The sequence below is a fragment of the Abrus precatorius genome, unplaced genomic scaffold (genome assembly GCF_003935025.1).
Source record: "Abrus precatorius isolate BTA unplaced genomic scaffold, Abrus_2018 Scaffold2, whole genome shotgun sequence".
Lineage (NCBI taxonomy): Eukaryota > Viridiplantae > Streptophyta > Magnoliopsida > Fabales > Fabaceae > Abrus > Abrus precatorius.
Window position 1 is genome coordinate 20,817,389 of NW_020874362.1, and position 14,956 is coordinate 20,832,344.

Below are 14,956 nucleotides of genomic sequence, written 5' to 3' on the forward strand. Positions count from 1 at the left end.
CTCCTGACCATGCTTTTGCTAAAAAAGGTCAGGTTGACACTCGTTGCATCTGTGTAACTGCGGCTATCCAGCAACTATCTATGCTAAGGAAGACTTCAAGGGATCTTAGGGGCAGTGAAAATGTGAAATGGGAACTCCGAGTGTTCATAGAAAGAAAATGTAAGAAGCTGAATAATTAATGATTGTTGCATGTATATGATTATGAATTTTGTGGCTTGATTAATTATTGTATTACCTTGCTTGTATTGTTTGACTTAACTGTAAATGTATGCTCGGTAATGAGAATAAAGACTCATCCTTATAAACACTTTTCAGGGAACTAGGATGACAATGCCCCAAGAGAGGATTAGATTAATAGATAGCTCAGTGCAATGTAGATTAAATTATATATTCAGCGAGTATCAAAGAATATGTTATTTTAAGCTAGTTGTACATGTGAATGAGATACCCCATCATATTATTATGCTAGAAATGGAAATATATTATAGTATGCCTCTAGACTTTCCTGTAAACAATAGAATCCAACACACTCTATGTGTGTATATTTATAGAGGTACAGTTAGGACCCCAGCAACAGTGACCTATTTTTTTGCATACCATGATCATGACCATCTCGAAAGACTGACTTTGTAGACTTTTGAGCGGGTTACCGATATTGAGACCACTACAAATTCAAGCAATTGCTATCTCGAGTCTGATGGAGATCTTTATTTTGAGGATCTTGTAGAGATAGATGGGTGGTTTGGGAAAGATGACTATGATCTTTTTAATTTTTGGAATGGATGCACTGTTCGTTAGGACTTGTCATGTTTTATTTGTGTTTTGTAAATGTTGTAGACAAGTTCTAATGTATTTAAAGCAATATTTTACAAATGTTAACCTCTTACAAATTTATAAGAATAATGTATATTAATGTTACTTCACTTTCCCTTTTTAAATTTGTTTAATTCTTATTACTTTATCATTTTAAAATTTTGTTTTTAGTTTAATTAAAATAAAATGAAATGTTTTATATTCCCATATGTTGCATGCAACTTGCAAATGAATTTAATTTAAATTCTTCTTTATTAACTTCAAGATTATTTTCATGTTATATTAATAAAATGAGGATGTTACAGTACATAACGGTACATGTTATCAATCTAAGTCCTATTATTGCTTTGAACATTGAGGTGCTAAACAAAATTTGGTTTAACAAGAATGTCAAGTATGATCACTTGAGAATCTTTGTTTGCAAGGCATTTATACATACTTAAAGGGATGAAAAATCCAAGTTAGATGCAAAGTCAAGGCAATGTATCGTTATTTGTTATGGTGGTGATGAATTTGGTTACAAATTCTATGATCTTGTTAAGAATAAGCTTACTAGAAGTCGTGATGTGAAGTTTATAGAAGATCAAACCATTGAAGACATTGATAAAGCAAATAAGTCTTCTCCCAAGGAAGACAATAACGTGACTGATATTGATCCATTTCACTCACCTACTTAGAATTTGGATAGTGATGTTTAGAATGATGTTAAACAAGATTATGTTGGTGACATAAATGATGATGATGATAGTGGTGGTGAAGAAGAAAATGAGATGTAAATCTTGATTTGGAGGCAGAGCAAATGAATGTAAAGATTGCTTTTTCTTTATGGTAATTTGGAGGAAAAGATCTAAGTGAAGAAACCTGATGGCTTTATTACTAAAGGCAAGAAAGACTATGTGTGTAGGTTAAGAAGCCTATATGGTTTGAAGTAGGCTCCTAGGCAGTGGTACAAGAAGTTTGAGTTTGTTATGTGTGAGCAAGGCAATAAGAAGACTACTTTTAACAATTGTGTCTTTGTCAAGAATTTTTTTATGATAACATTGTTATTTTATTATTGTATGTTGATGACATACTTATTATTGGGAAAAATGTTTCTAGAATTGACAAGTTAAAGAAACAATTGGGTGAGTCATTTGCTATGAAGAATTTAGGAGCTTTTAAATAGATTCTTAGTATAAAAATCTTGGGTGACAAAAAAAAAAAGAACTTGTAGGTATCACAAGAACACTACATTGAAAAGGTGTTGCAGAGATTTCATATGGAAAAGGCAGAAAAGGTGAGCACTCCTCTTGTAGCTCATTTTAAGTTAAATTCTAAACAGAGTCCATTAAATGAAGTTGAGAACATTAGATATGCAACGAATTCCTTATGCATTTGTAGTGGGTAGTTTGATATATGCAATAGGGTGTGCAAGATCTGATATAACACATGTTGTTTGTACAATTAGTAGATTTATATCAAACCTAGTTTGAAAGCATTGAAAAGCTATGAAGTGAATTTTGAAGTATCTTCATGATATTGTTGACATAAGGCTTTGTTTTGGTAGTGATAAGCCTACTTTGGTGAAGTACTCAGACTCAAATATGACTTGAGACATTGATTCTTGGAGGTCCACTACAGGTTACTTGATTAAATTTGCAGGGAGAGTTATGACTTGATATTCTAAGTTACAGAAATGTGTAGCTTTACTGAATTCATTGTCATGACTGAAGCATGTAAGTAGTTGCTAGAGGTGAAGAAATTCTTGCTAAAGCTTGATTTTGTTTAATAAATGTGTCTATTATTTATGGATAATTAGAATTTTATTCATTTTGGTAAGAATCCAACTTTTCATTCTAGGTCTAAACGTATTGATGTGAGGTATCATTAGATAGGGGGTGTTTTAGATGCTAATTTTTTTGTAGTTTTTCAAAGTTTATACAAATGATAATGGTGTTGATATGATGACTAAAACATTACCAAAAGAAAAGTTTTAAGCTTATTGTGAGATCGCCAAGTTGGCAGTTACCTCCACATAGTTGTGAGAGAAGAATTGTTAGGTTTGTTGTAGCTCCTTTCCTATATGGAGAAAGACCTAAATATGTTGGCCTATTTGTCTCACTAAAACTAGTGGAAAGGGCCTGATAAGCGATGGAGAAAGAGTCTTATTATAATAAAAATATTGAAAGAGAAGAAAAAAAAAAGAACTCATTGTTATTTTTATACATAATCAAACTGTCATTTTTCATATTACAACTACGGACTCATTCACTATTGGATTTGGTGGTTTGTGCCCTCATTGGAGACCTTCTTATACCCTTTGTTGTTCATAATAAATTGTTTTTTTTGTCGAGACAACTCATGATTTTTTATCCTTACTTTAAGAGATTTTTTAACCTTAACAATTATCTATCTCTTGTATTATTTGTGGTTATATTTTTACTCTATTTTTATTTGTGCCCTTATTCTTGAACATTTGAGAAAAAATTTTCTCGTTCCTTATCACTCTTCTATTGTATTTGTATTATTGTATTGACATTCTTCATCATAGATGACTAGTCACTAACTTTTGCTTCTTTCGTAAATCATCTCGTATATCATGAAAACAACAAATAATTTCCAAGTCATCCTTAAAGGGAGAATATTGGGCACTAGCTCAAGCAACCTATGAAGGACATGACTCACACTCTGCCTATTATCAATTATGATACCAATGATACCAAGTCTGTTATTCACATTGCACCAAACCTAATTTTCCATGAAAGGACTAAACACATTAATTAATGGATTGTCATATTTTACCAGGAAGAAAAATAAAATAAAAATAGTGTGCTTCACTTACTCCTTATTTCATCTCAATCCCAACTCACAGATATCTTAATCAAATATTTAGCAACAGGATCCTTTCATTATCTTTGATTCAAGCTTAGAATGCTAGATATTCACATTCCAGCTTGAGCAAAGGTGTTACAATCGTATTAGTTTTCTATTATTGTAATTGACTGTTAAAAGGAATTTTTAAATGTTTGTTAAATTTCTTATTGTATATAAAATTCTAAATAGGTGATTGTATCATGATAACTCTGTAATTAGGCCCTCTTTTACAGTCCATATATTCATATTTGACCGTTATTTTATTTGAGTTTTACACTAATATAGATATTAATTGTACAGTTTGGTATAAAGAGGCTGCAAGTAGATTTTGAGTGTATTTTGGGTCCAAATTGATGAAAAATTAGAGTTTCGCAGCAATCAGCACCTCAGACCCATTCAATAAGTACGGGGTGCTTCGAGCCCATGCACGGTCGTGCTTAAGATCTTACACGGCCGTGCTCATCTGCGGAAAGTCCAATTATGAAGAGTCAATAGGGTTTTCAAACCTTATTAAAAAGGAGACCTCAGGCATCGTAGGGGACACCGTTTTTACCTTGGCTTTTGCTCTGGGATACATCTCATCTCGTCTCTCTTGCACGAGATCTTTGCACACTCTTGGCAGGACTTGGAGTTTTGAGCGATCGTACTTGAAGATTGAGAACACATCTCACACTCTAGTTTACTATTTCTTTTAATTATGGCTTTGTTTATGATTGTTTTGGTTCTTTTCTTTAGCATGAGTAACTAAGTCCATAGCTATAGGAACTATTATTCATGAATTTATGGAGTTTTGACGTTTGAATCTAAATTTGATTTTTGTTTCGTGATTATATTTTATCCTATTGTACTTCTCTCTTAATCCTAATTAATTATATCATCAAGCGACCATATCTCAGTTAATTAATAGATCTATAGGTAAAACGAGACAAAGGATTAAGTGGACTAAATCAATCTTTCTCTTCTAATCATTATTAAATTAACAAGTTCATAGGTTCTTTAAGCTTTCTTAATTTGATGTCTTGCATGACCATTGAGGATGTTAATTTAGAGAAAAGAATATTAATATTGCATGACCATTGGGTATTAATAGTATTCGTATAACTGATTAGTAATCATAAGGAAATGAGATTTAAAGTTAAATAGAAAAATAACATAAATGATTAAATGAGAAAACTCATATGCCCTAGGTTCCTTTCCGATAAGTTTAACCAAAACGTGCATTATATTTCTTACTATTAGTTTTATAGTTAATTTTATAAATTTTTGTTTTAATTAATCTCATATCTTTAAGAATCTTTTATTACTTCTCGATAGGTACACTTACCCGCTGAACATATCACCTTGTTAGTTATTAAATCAAGTTTTGTAATACAATTTATGAATTACACAGTTATCTATATCTCTGAATTCTTTCTCATCATCTATTAGGAAATTGCTTCTCGACACAAGGTGCATCTTTTTTTTCTTTTTTCTTTTTTTCTATTATTGTTGTTTTTAGTTGTTAACTTGTAGTAGTCCATAGGAAGCAGTTAATTTATTTTTTAAGTGTTACTGATTGTGGCTTAAGTGCAGGTTCATGTTGTTAGTGGGTAGTTATATTTTCAACTTTAAATTGTAATGTTCCTGGTACGAAGAAAGGTGAAGCTCTGTTTTTCCTCTTTCAATATACTTTGGATCCATTTTCTCTTCTTCTGCATTACCTCTGCATTTTATAGAAAATTACTAACAATTGCTATCAACACTCTCTTCTTGACAGACCTGTGTGTGTTTTGAGTTGTCATGGATTCTGAAACAAGTTTGTGAAGGCATAGTATGATAGTAGCAGTACTATATTGAAGTTTAAACGACATGTTAATAGTACGGATTTCATTATTAGCAAGGACACACCGGGTCGTGCAGGCCAAGGGAATATATGTACCCTTGACCTTGAAATTAATATTCTTGAAAATAGAAATGAAAACAGAAGATCTCAAAATGAAGACATGCATGTTTTATTCCTTGCAAAACAATCATATCATCTCCAATATGTCTCATGAGGTTTGGTTTTGCTCGTTAGTGAAACTGTCCAAAATTGGAAACTTAAAGAGATTAAATTAGACAACAACTGATCTAATAACAAGTGAGAATGGGTAAATAATAGAAATTGGATTCATTTTCAAAGAATTGCGTTTCTCATGGAGATTTATCATGTGGGGAAAACGAAATTGATAAAATGTGAGCCCCGCAGGAATTTGGTTGCAGCATTGCACAGCCTAATCAGAAAGGACTTGGGAAAATATATCCCACATTGTTTTAATATACAAATATATATCCAACCCATAGAAAAGAAAAGAAGATTAAAAAAAATAAAAATGAAAAGAATCTAATGATTGTGCAGTTATGGGTTGCTTTCAATGCAACTTGTTAAAAAATGGTTATTTTGTAGTATTACTAGGCACGGTAAGTTAGTCAAAAACAACTTCTGGCCATCATTCACTGGCAGGTGCAAGATTCCCACTGTCAGAGATATGCTACTGATTCGAATGATACACTAACCCGTAATTGACAAGGAAACTTGTCGTGTACCACGTGCTTCAATTTTGGAGACTGTTATAAAGGGGACATATAAAGGTCCATGTAACAAAAAGCTATACACAAAAGTTAAGTCCTGCACTCATAGGAGAAGACAATGACTGGTTTGGGTGTAGTAGAGTGGCTTAGACCCCTTGTTGAAACCAAGGCTTGGGATTATGTTGTTCTTTGGAAATATGGAGATGATCCAACTAGGTACTGTTACACAAGTTTTATTATTATTATTATTATTATTATTATTATTGTCGTTATTGTTTTTGTTTTATTTTTCATTCATTTGGGAATTTTGGTCTTTAATATATGTTGATCCTTGTGTAGGTTTTTTGAGTGGGTGGGTTGCTGCTGTAGAGGGAGTTGCAATGGAAACATCGAGGAAGTGAAACCTGAAGAGGAAATGGGTAAACTATACCACTTGGCTCCCATTTGTAGAGACACCTTTCAGCATTCAGTTAGAACAAAGGCTTGTGAGGCTCTTGCCCAGCTTCCTTTTGCATTGTCTCTCTATTCTGGGTCTCTCTCTTACTCTCATTCTGTTTGTTGTCGTCATCTCTCTCTCTCTCTCTCTCTCTCTCTCTCTCGACACACACACACACACATATTTGGTAAATATGTGTTTTCTATGTTTGGCCAAGGAAAGGAAAAACTAACGAAAATTGTCTTATCTAGTGTCCATGGAGAAGTTGCAATATCACAACAATCAAGATGGCTTACCCAGGTGGTCATTTCTATGGCTTAAGATATCAGACAATTTACTATTCTTTTGAGTTATTTCTTTTATTTTTCACCTGATATCAATTTAATGCAATAAAAGAGAATTTTTTCTTACTCATTCATTTTTTTACGTGGTTGGACCCATACTTCCAATCCATCATAGCATGAAACTTCCCATTTGTGAGTAGAAATGGTTTTACATTTATGAAGAGCTAGTAAAGGCATCAACTAGTCCCCTTAATGTTCTCTGATGGCTTCTGCAAATTCTATTCTTCCCTTAATTTGATTAACTATGACGTTTGAGTTAACTAATACATGAACATCCACAATCAGTGATACTCCAGATAAAAATTCATGCTGAAACAATCACCTTATTAGAAAAACTCATGAGTTGCACAAAAATTATATCCCCAGTTGTCAAATTGACATGCATACAGGCAGAGATATATGACATTTTAACTTAGAATTATTAATGGTGGTTCCCCTTGTTTAATAAGATCATAAAATCATTGTTTTGACAGGATTCAATTGGAACCCAAGTTTTAATCCCTATTGTTGGTGGTCTTATAGAGCTCTTCACTGCAAAACTGGTATAATATTAATCTTGATCCTTGGTTGCAACACCTCTGTATCCTCTTATGTTAATAAAGTATTAATCTTTCTCAGATTCCAATGGATATGAATACCATTGAGTTCATAACAGCACACGCTTGTGCCACTGTAAAGCAAGAAGCCAAATCTGCTCAGAGCTACACCAATCTGAACATCAAAGAACAGCTTCCATTAAGCGAACAATACTCACAATGCTGGCCACAGCACATGCCAAATTTAACTCCTAGTATCCACCTGCCTGCAACAAAACAGTGCAGCTCCCATCTTAGCATTGAAGGACCCTCCAGTGGGTCTAATCCTTCAACTGAAGAACCATCATTTGATTCAACGTTTGCTCGCACGATTCCACATGAATATCTGAAGCAACCAGTTAAAATATCTCCTATTTGCAAAAATAAAAGGCCCAAGTACAATGAAACTTCTGGGAAAAAGCAGAGAGGTTTGAGTTCCCATTGTGGCACTGGGGAAAAGGATAAATCAAAATTGGTCAAGGAGCCTCAAAAGGATGGTTTCCGTGCTAAAAATCTTGTCACAGAGAGGAATAGGAGAAACAAGATAAAAAAAGGGCTTTTTACTCTGCGGTCTCTAGTCCCTAACATAACCAAGGTAGATATAGGCTAGTTTGGGTAAACTTCTAAATAATTACTTATTATCGGAGAAGAAAATAAGGAAATAAAATAAATAAGTTAAAATCAACTTATGTATCAAAAGTTTTGAAGAAGTTAAACGAGAGAACTTCTTTAAAGGTAGAAAATATAAGTTGATTTTAACTTAAGAGAGGAGTTTGATACACTTTACTTCCTCATTTTTGTCTCAGAAGTACTTATTGAAAAATTTATTTAAACTGGACCATACTGTGTAACTCAGAAGCATATGTATAACATTAGTTGTCCTTAATTTTTCCTAGTATCTAATCTGTTGAATTTTGGCAGATGGATAGAGAAGCAATTCTTGCAGATGCAATTGACTACATAAAGGAATTGCAGATACAAGTAAAGAAGCTCAATGATGAGGTCAGGGATTTGGAAGTACAGGACTGCGAGAAGAACACACAATTTAACATAAAAGCAGGCAAAAAACAAGGAGGAACCAGAACTAACCCTCTTAATCAAAGTTCTTCAGATTGTGTTAAAAAGACACAGATGGAGGTGCAAACATACAGCATAACCTCTTCATTGTTTTCTCCAAGTCTTGGAAGAAACTGAATTTCAATTCATCCTGTCTTAGTGAACTAATATAATCTGCTAACATGTTAGCAGGCCCAAGCAGAAGTGCATCACATAAGCAAGACAAGTTTCTTGATTAAGTTACACGGTGAACAGAAGCAGGGTGGGTTTTCAAAGTTGATGGAAGCTATACATTCATTTGGACTGCAGGTGGCTAATGTCAATATGACCACGTTTGATGGCAAAGTCCTGAGCATTTTGACGGTTGAGGTAAGAATCTAAAACTATAATTTTAAGCCAAGTGCATTAATTTGTTTAAAATATGGAGCACCATGGTAAATGAGCTAATTTGCTGTTGTTGTGGCTCAGGACTCCAGAACTAAACACTCTTCAAATTCCATTTTGGTTTGGTAAATTAAACATGGTATCCACTACTGCCCTTCATAGAGGGATTAAGCAATGTGGAAAAAAAATGTAACTTGCATTATTTAAAGAATGGTTGACTAAAAAAATCATCTGAAAGCATTCATTCTTCTATCTTACCCGCCTCACTCTCACAGTTCTATTCATTACATTAGTTCATAGGATCCCCTTTCTAATGCAATGAGGTTAAATTTTGTTCCACAGGCAATTGAGCAGGATATTCACCCAACGAAACTGAAAGAATATTTAATACAGAAAACAAGTGATGATAGACAAAGTACCTAAGAGGTTCAGGAAAATGGTGGTGATATAATGTGTTCAAGAAAGCAAGAGCTTCTTTTCAAAATTTGCATGCCCGGTACATTAAAATTGCATTTAGATGTGAGAAATTATGTACTCAAACGTCACAGTTATCAGTAAAGTCATCCATTCTGAGTATAAGTTAAAAATCACTTGTTGGCAAACAACTTGGTTATTGTCTGTAAATAAACAACACACGTAACTTTATAGAAGTTGGACTAGAAGCATAAATTTTATATCCAATTTTTCTTGACCTAGCAATAGTAATTTACTTATTCCTAAAAGATACATTTTATGTTTGGTAATCATCTTTTCTTGCTTATGGTCTGATATGGTTGCAGAAATATTCAATTCTCAAATACGGTAAATTTTGAACTATTTTTTATTAATATCATTTTATTATTGCTAATATGTAGTAAGAAAATCAATCCTTTCAACATCACAAAGAACATCTAATACTAATGAGTCGAAATGACCTCAACAAACTTATCCTTTTACAACCTGCTGACATCCCCTGGTATTTAAATCAAAGGGGGGAAAATAGAACAAAAAATTTGAGAGAAAAAGAATTAAGTGATGATTATATACAGAATTGGATACAGGCCATGTGTATGATCATTGGTCATTTATGTGCTGCTGTATGGTTTCCCTCAAAGGCTCAATCCCTGTACTCATCCAGTGCTGTTCCTACACCTGTTGAAAGCTATAGATTCTGATTCGTTACTAGAACTACTTGAAATCCCTGCATGTTGGGAACCTCTTGATATATCTCTTGAAAAACTGCTTTCTCTACTATACATATCAAACTCAGAATCAACAACGCTGCCATTGGCCATCCTCCTGAATAGCCCAATGTCTTTATCATATTGGCCAGAATCATAAACCGTGCTTTGACCATATTTCACCCCATTAGATAGATCAGGTATTTCGTCTCCACTATCTAAGGCTCTTACCACCTGGAATCAACCACAAGAAACATTAGTAAATAAATGGCTTCAATGAGTTGAGATGGAATTGTTAGAAAAAAAATAAAAATAGAAAGCAAGATATTGTTGCCAAAAGAAAACAAGCACAAACTTAAAAGAGTACATGGATGTTTTGATGCATTACAACATAGCTCTTCTTTTAGTATTATTATCACCTGACCCATTCGAGGCCTTTTGGGAGCTGAGTGGCGAACACAAGCTGCAGCTGCCTCAATCATTCTGAACATTTCACTCTCCACAAAGTGTTTTTCGAGTCTTGGGTCTGTCAGTGCACTAAAATCACGTGTCTCAATTGCACGAAGGAGAAGTGGACGTGCCTGTGGACACAAGACAATCTCATAAGAAATAGAATAATCAGAATCATCGGTTCAACACGTTAATTTGTGACACAAACATAGTTTGATTGTTGTAAGTAGACAGTTAAAAGTAGTAATTATATTCATAAACTTGAATTCTATTTTTATTACTATTGTATCTGGTCGTTAAACGGAAAGTGGAGAGAAACGGGAACCAATGTGAAAATAACCGGTTTGTAAGTGCATACTGTAATATGAATCCTAATTTCTTCCCTTTGTATCGCATGTCCCATCATGGATTTGCAATAAAATCATACACATAAGTGTAAATGGTAAACGCCCATTCTTCTGAAGTGCTTTGAAGTGTTTCTATGTACATTAAGATTTTTTCACTCTCACTTGCCACTTCTTGTGTTGTGTCTCTCTCTTCCCTTCCATCACCTGTCCCATCATGGCTTTGCAACACAACTTATTTGATGCATGTTAGATTCAGTTTATTTAAAGAAAAAAAAAAACAATTATATTTTTAGTTTCTATAACAATTTTAATATTTGTAATTTTAATTATCCACGTTCAATTCTTTAAATTTTTAAATGTGAGTAATTAAAACTAAAATTATTGTGATAAAAATATAATTATGAAAAAAAATGAAATAGAAAAAGGTATATTCGCACCCACTCAACCAAACTCTCGTCTCCCAAAGGCTGAGTTGGATCAACGGGTTTCCTTCCTGTTACAAGCTCAAGGAGGACAACCCCAAATGAGAAAACATCTGATCTATCCGTTAATTTTCCACTTGTTGCATATTCTGGAGCCATGTACCTGTAAATTGAAGCCAAAATGAGTTAGTCTCGATAAGGTTATCCACAAAGTATCTATTTTGTTAAACTATATATTTGATGGATCCCAGATAAGGCATTTTGGAATAGAATCAAACCTTAAAGTTTTACTAAGATGTTTTCAAACTTGAGCCACACTAAAGATACTTTATCTCTAATATAACAATAATCAATTATAAGTTGTAATCACTAACCAAAATCACCTAAAGATGCTTTATTGCACTAGATGAGGTACCTAAAACAAAAATTTCGGTAAAACATTTCACAGAAACTCCAAATATCCCATGATAACTTAACACTCTCTTTTGTTTAAGGCATAGAAAACATATACCCAAAGGTCCCCATAACCCTAGTTGATACATGGGTATTAGCTGCATCAGCTCGCCTTGCAAGTCCAAAGTCTGCAACCTATTTTAAAACAAGGGTGAATTAGCATCCAGAATTCTCATTTAGAGAGAATGTGTCTATATTGAAAAATAATAATAATAATAATGGTGCATTACAAAAAGATATATGCATACCTTTGCCTCATAAGCAGCATCCAAAAGTATGTTAGCGGACTTAATATCTCTATGAATAATCTTTTGGCTGCCTAGAGATAGATAAAATACTTTAGTTATTTATAGAATTGAAAAATTAACATTGACATAAGAAATTTTGATATAAAATATGAAATAGAAAAAATCTATTAGCAGGTTATAGGCAGCTATCTCCCCAAGCCAAAAAAACTGTCATGTACTGTATAATTCCTTAGTTAGGTCCTGAAAAATGTTAAATATTCTCCCTCTTCAAAATTCTACCTTTTATTTGTGAGAGATGATCTAGTTGTAAACTCACCACCTAAAATTTAGCTCTCCTTATAGAGTTCACCACAGTGGTGTTTGGAGAAATGTTCAAAAAACCGAAGCATAGTCAATATTTCTATCCTCTTTAAAATCATAAAACACAAATACATAGACTTGAATTATTAAAGGGAGAAATGAACGTCATAGCAGTGTTGAGTTCTGATAGTAATTCATATTGTAAGTTGTAAGATTTTTTATTTAGGATTTGGGACAGTTCTTTGGTTCAGTAGATTTTTCATATCACTTCTGATATCTTCTAGCAACTTTCATCCAACATCATGCACAGTCAAGGGATGCAAGGATAACAACATAATTAAGATGTACTGAATTGTTATCGCAGAATTACCTTAGGGCAGGAGAGTCTTAAGAGTTCAGAGAACAGAAAGTGTGTTATGACTCAGTTAAAAAGGATAACAGGCATATCTACTTGTATTATGCTATTCTTACACTGCTTCCTATGCATCGTTTGAAAACCAACACGACAATTGAGTCTAACTGAGCCCACTTAAACTTACAATCCTCATGCAGATATGCTAGACCTTTTGCAGCACCAATCGCTATCTTTAGCCTCTTGGGCCAGTCTAACGTCGGCATTCCACTTCCTGAAATTATATAAATACGAACATGAGAACCGAATGATACATATATGAGAGCAAATATGAAACTCAATTATCTTTTTCTAAGAAAAATCAAGAGAAACTCACGTTACCATGCAAGTGATGATGGAGTGTTCTATTAGGAACATACTCATAGATGAGAACTCTCTGCTGCTCAGTTATGCAATAACCAACTAATGATACCAAATGTCGATGATGAACTCGGCTAATAATCTCAACTTCAGCCGTGAATTCCCTATCTCCCTGCCCACTACCAGCCTTAAGCTGCTTTACTGCAACTGCTTTTCCATCTGGCAACAAACCTTTGTAAACACACCCAAACCCTCCTTCCCCTATCACATTTTGACTAGAAAATGCATTGGTTATTTCCATAACCTTGTCATAAGTAAAAACTATCTGAGCACTCTTCGGCTGTACTGAGTCTAAAGGAGCTCCTACATGCTTCGTGCTTACATTTGCATTTCCATAATTGTTTGCAGGGGAAAATTGTGGGAAAGGCTGTTGTTCATAGTGACGCCAATCAGCACCTGAGGGTCAACACCATTAGACAAGAAAACAAATGTAGCAAGCTAGGCAATTAATAACTAAAGAAAAATGCTGACAGATACAAACAGTGTTTTTATAAAAGACACAACAGTGAAATTTCTTTCAAAACAATATTTTTTCCCTCCACTCATATTCTCACTTCTCTTGATTGGGTAAAAAAGTGTAAAAATCATTCGTACCAAATAGAATGCCAAAAATTAAAAAGATAGAATTTATATACAGTATCGTAATTTAGAGTACTGTTTTTTCCTACTAAAAATTGACAAGATCTACAATGTATCCATTACCAAAAATTGTAACCCTAAACTAAGTTGGCATCGGTTAGGAAGATAAAATACTGATTTTGATTAAAAGAACAACTAACAATTTGTACTAATCAAAACAATAACATGCATTACCTGAAACATAAAAATTAGGTGGCAAATAGGGTGCACCATAGGCATCCCCTTTTGACTTTTTCCTCTTAAAACTGAAAACAAAAACTACTGCTATAGCCACTAAGGAAACAGCAAAAACCCCGACGAGGGTATAGCCAATTAATTTTTCTGAATTATCAGCGGAAGATGAACCAGATGAAGAACCCTTTGAATCCGCTTTGAAATGATTACCACTATGCATGGGTTGGTTGTTTAATCCTGAACTTAATCCCGTTGGTTTTTTTGACTCGTCAGAGGTTCCTAAGATTGAATCATTGGAAGGTGCACTTCGTGAAGGTGGAGAAGAAGACCACTCATGAGGAGGAGGTGGCGGTGGTAGTAATTGTTTACGTGGAGGGGAAGAATGGTCTTTGTGCAATGGCGGAGGCGGCAGCCGCGAAGAAGGTGGTGGCGGTGAAGGTGAGGATGGGGGTGGGGGTGATGGTGGTGGCGATGGAGGCGGTGGCGATGGTGGGGGTGGTGGAAGTGATGGTGATGGTGATGGAGGTCGTGGCGATAAAGGTGGCGGTGGCGGTGGAGGATTGGACTGAGACGGTGGCGCCCCACTCGAAGCATTTTCCGGGGAAAATGAATCCTTGTCACGAGCACCCCTCCGGGATTGCTTCTTGGAATCCTTGCTTGGTTTAGAAGGAGAAGAAGAATCAGAATCGTCGTTAGGGTGCTTTGGAGCCATCGAGTTATTATGATATTCTCAGAATGGCAAGGAAATTGAACCCTTCTTCTCCCTTCTTCACATGTGATGGCACGCGAGGGAAACGCAAATGGATATGAAATAATGGTTTTTGGGAAACCAAAACTGGGTTTTGGAAATGGGAAAAAGCGAAAACTTGGATTGCGTTTTGTTCCAACATTGAATGGCGAATGTGGATTCGTCGAACTGCGCAAGTTCTGCAAACAGAATTGCCAGCTCGATGCGACGCGTTGAAATGGGTGAGAGGACA

At 34.5% G+C, this 14,956-nt stretch overlaps 2 protein-coding genes across 2 annotated transcripts; one reads left to right on the forward strand and one right to left on the reverse strand.

The window, feature by feature from the left end:
- The first annotated feature begins 6,334 nt into the window (after positions 1–6,334).
- Positions 6,335–9,140, forward strand: LOC113859601 (transcription factor bHLH90-like). Its single transcript, XM_027492330.1, has 7 exons — positions 6,335–6,432; positions 6,556–6,769; positions 7,470–7,538; positions 7,615–8,166; positions 8,493–8,708; positions 8,820–8,996; positions 9,096–9,140. Exons 1-7 carry the CDS (start codon positions 6,335–6,337, stop codon positions 9,138–9,140), a joined length of 1,371 nt encoding a protein of 456 aa, XP_027348131.1.
- Positions 9,141–10,085: 945 nt separating this feature from the next.
- LOC113858442 (proline-rich receptor-like protein kinase PERK12) lies at positions 10,086–14,441 on the reverse strand. Its single transcript, XM_027491104.1, has 8 exons — positions 13,977–14,441; positions 13,116–13,559; positions 12,931–13,017; positions 12,092–12,162; positions 11,902–11,978; positions 11,406–11,553; positions 10,591–10,752; positions 10,086–10,405 (listed from the first exon to the last, which is right to left on the reverse strand). Exons 1-8 carry the CDS (start codon positions 14,194–14,196, stop codon positions 10,121–10,123), a joined length of 1,494 nt encoding a protein of 497 aa, XP_027346905.1. The 5' UTR covers positions 14,197–14,441; the 3' UTR covers positions 10,086–10,120.
- Positions 14,442–14,956: the final 515 nt, after the last annotated feature.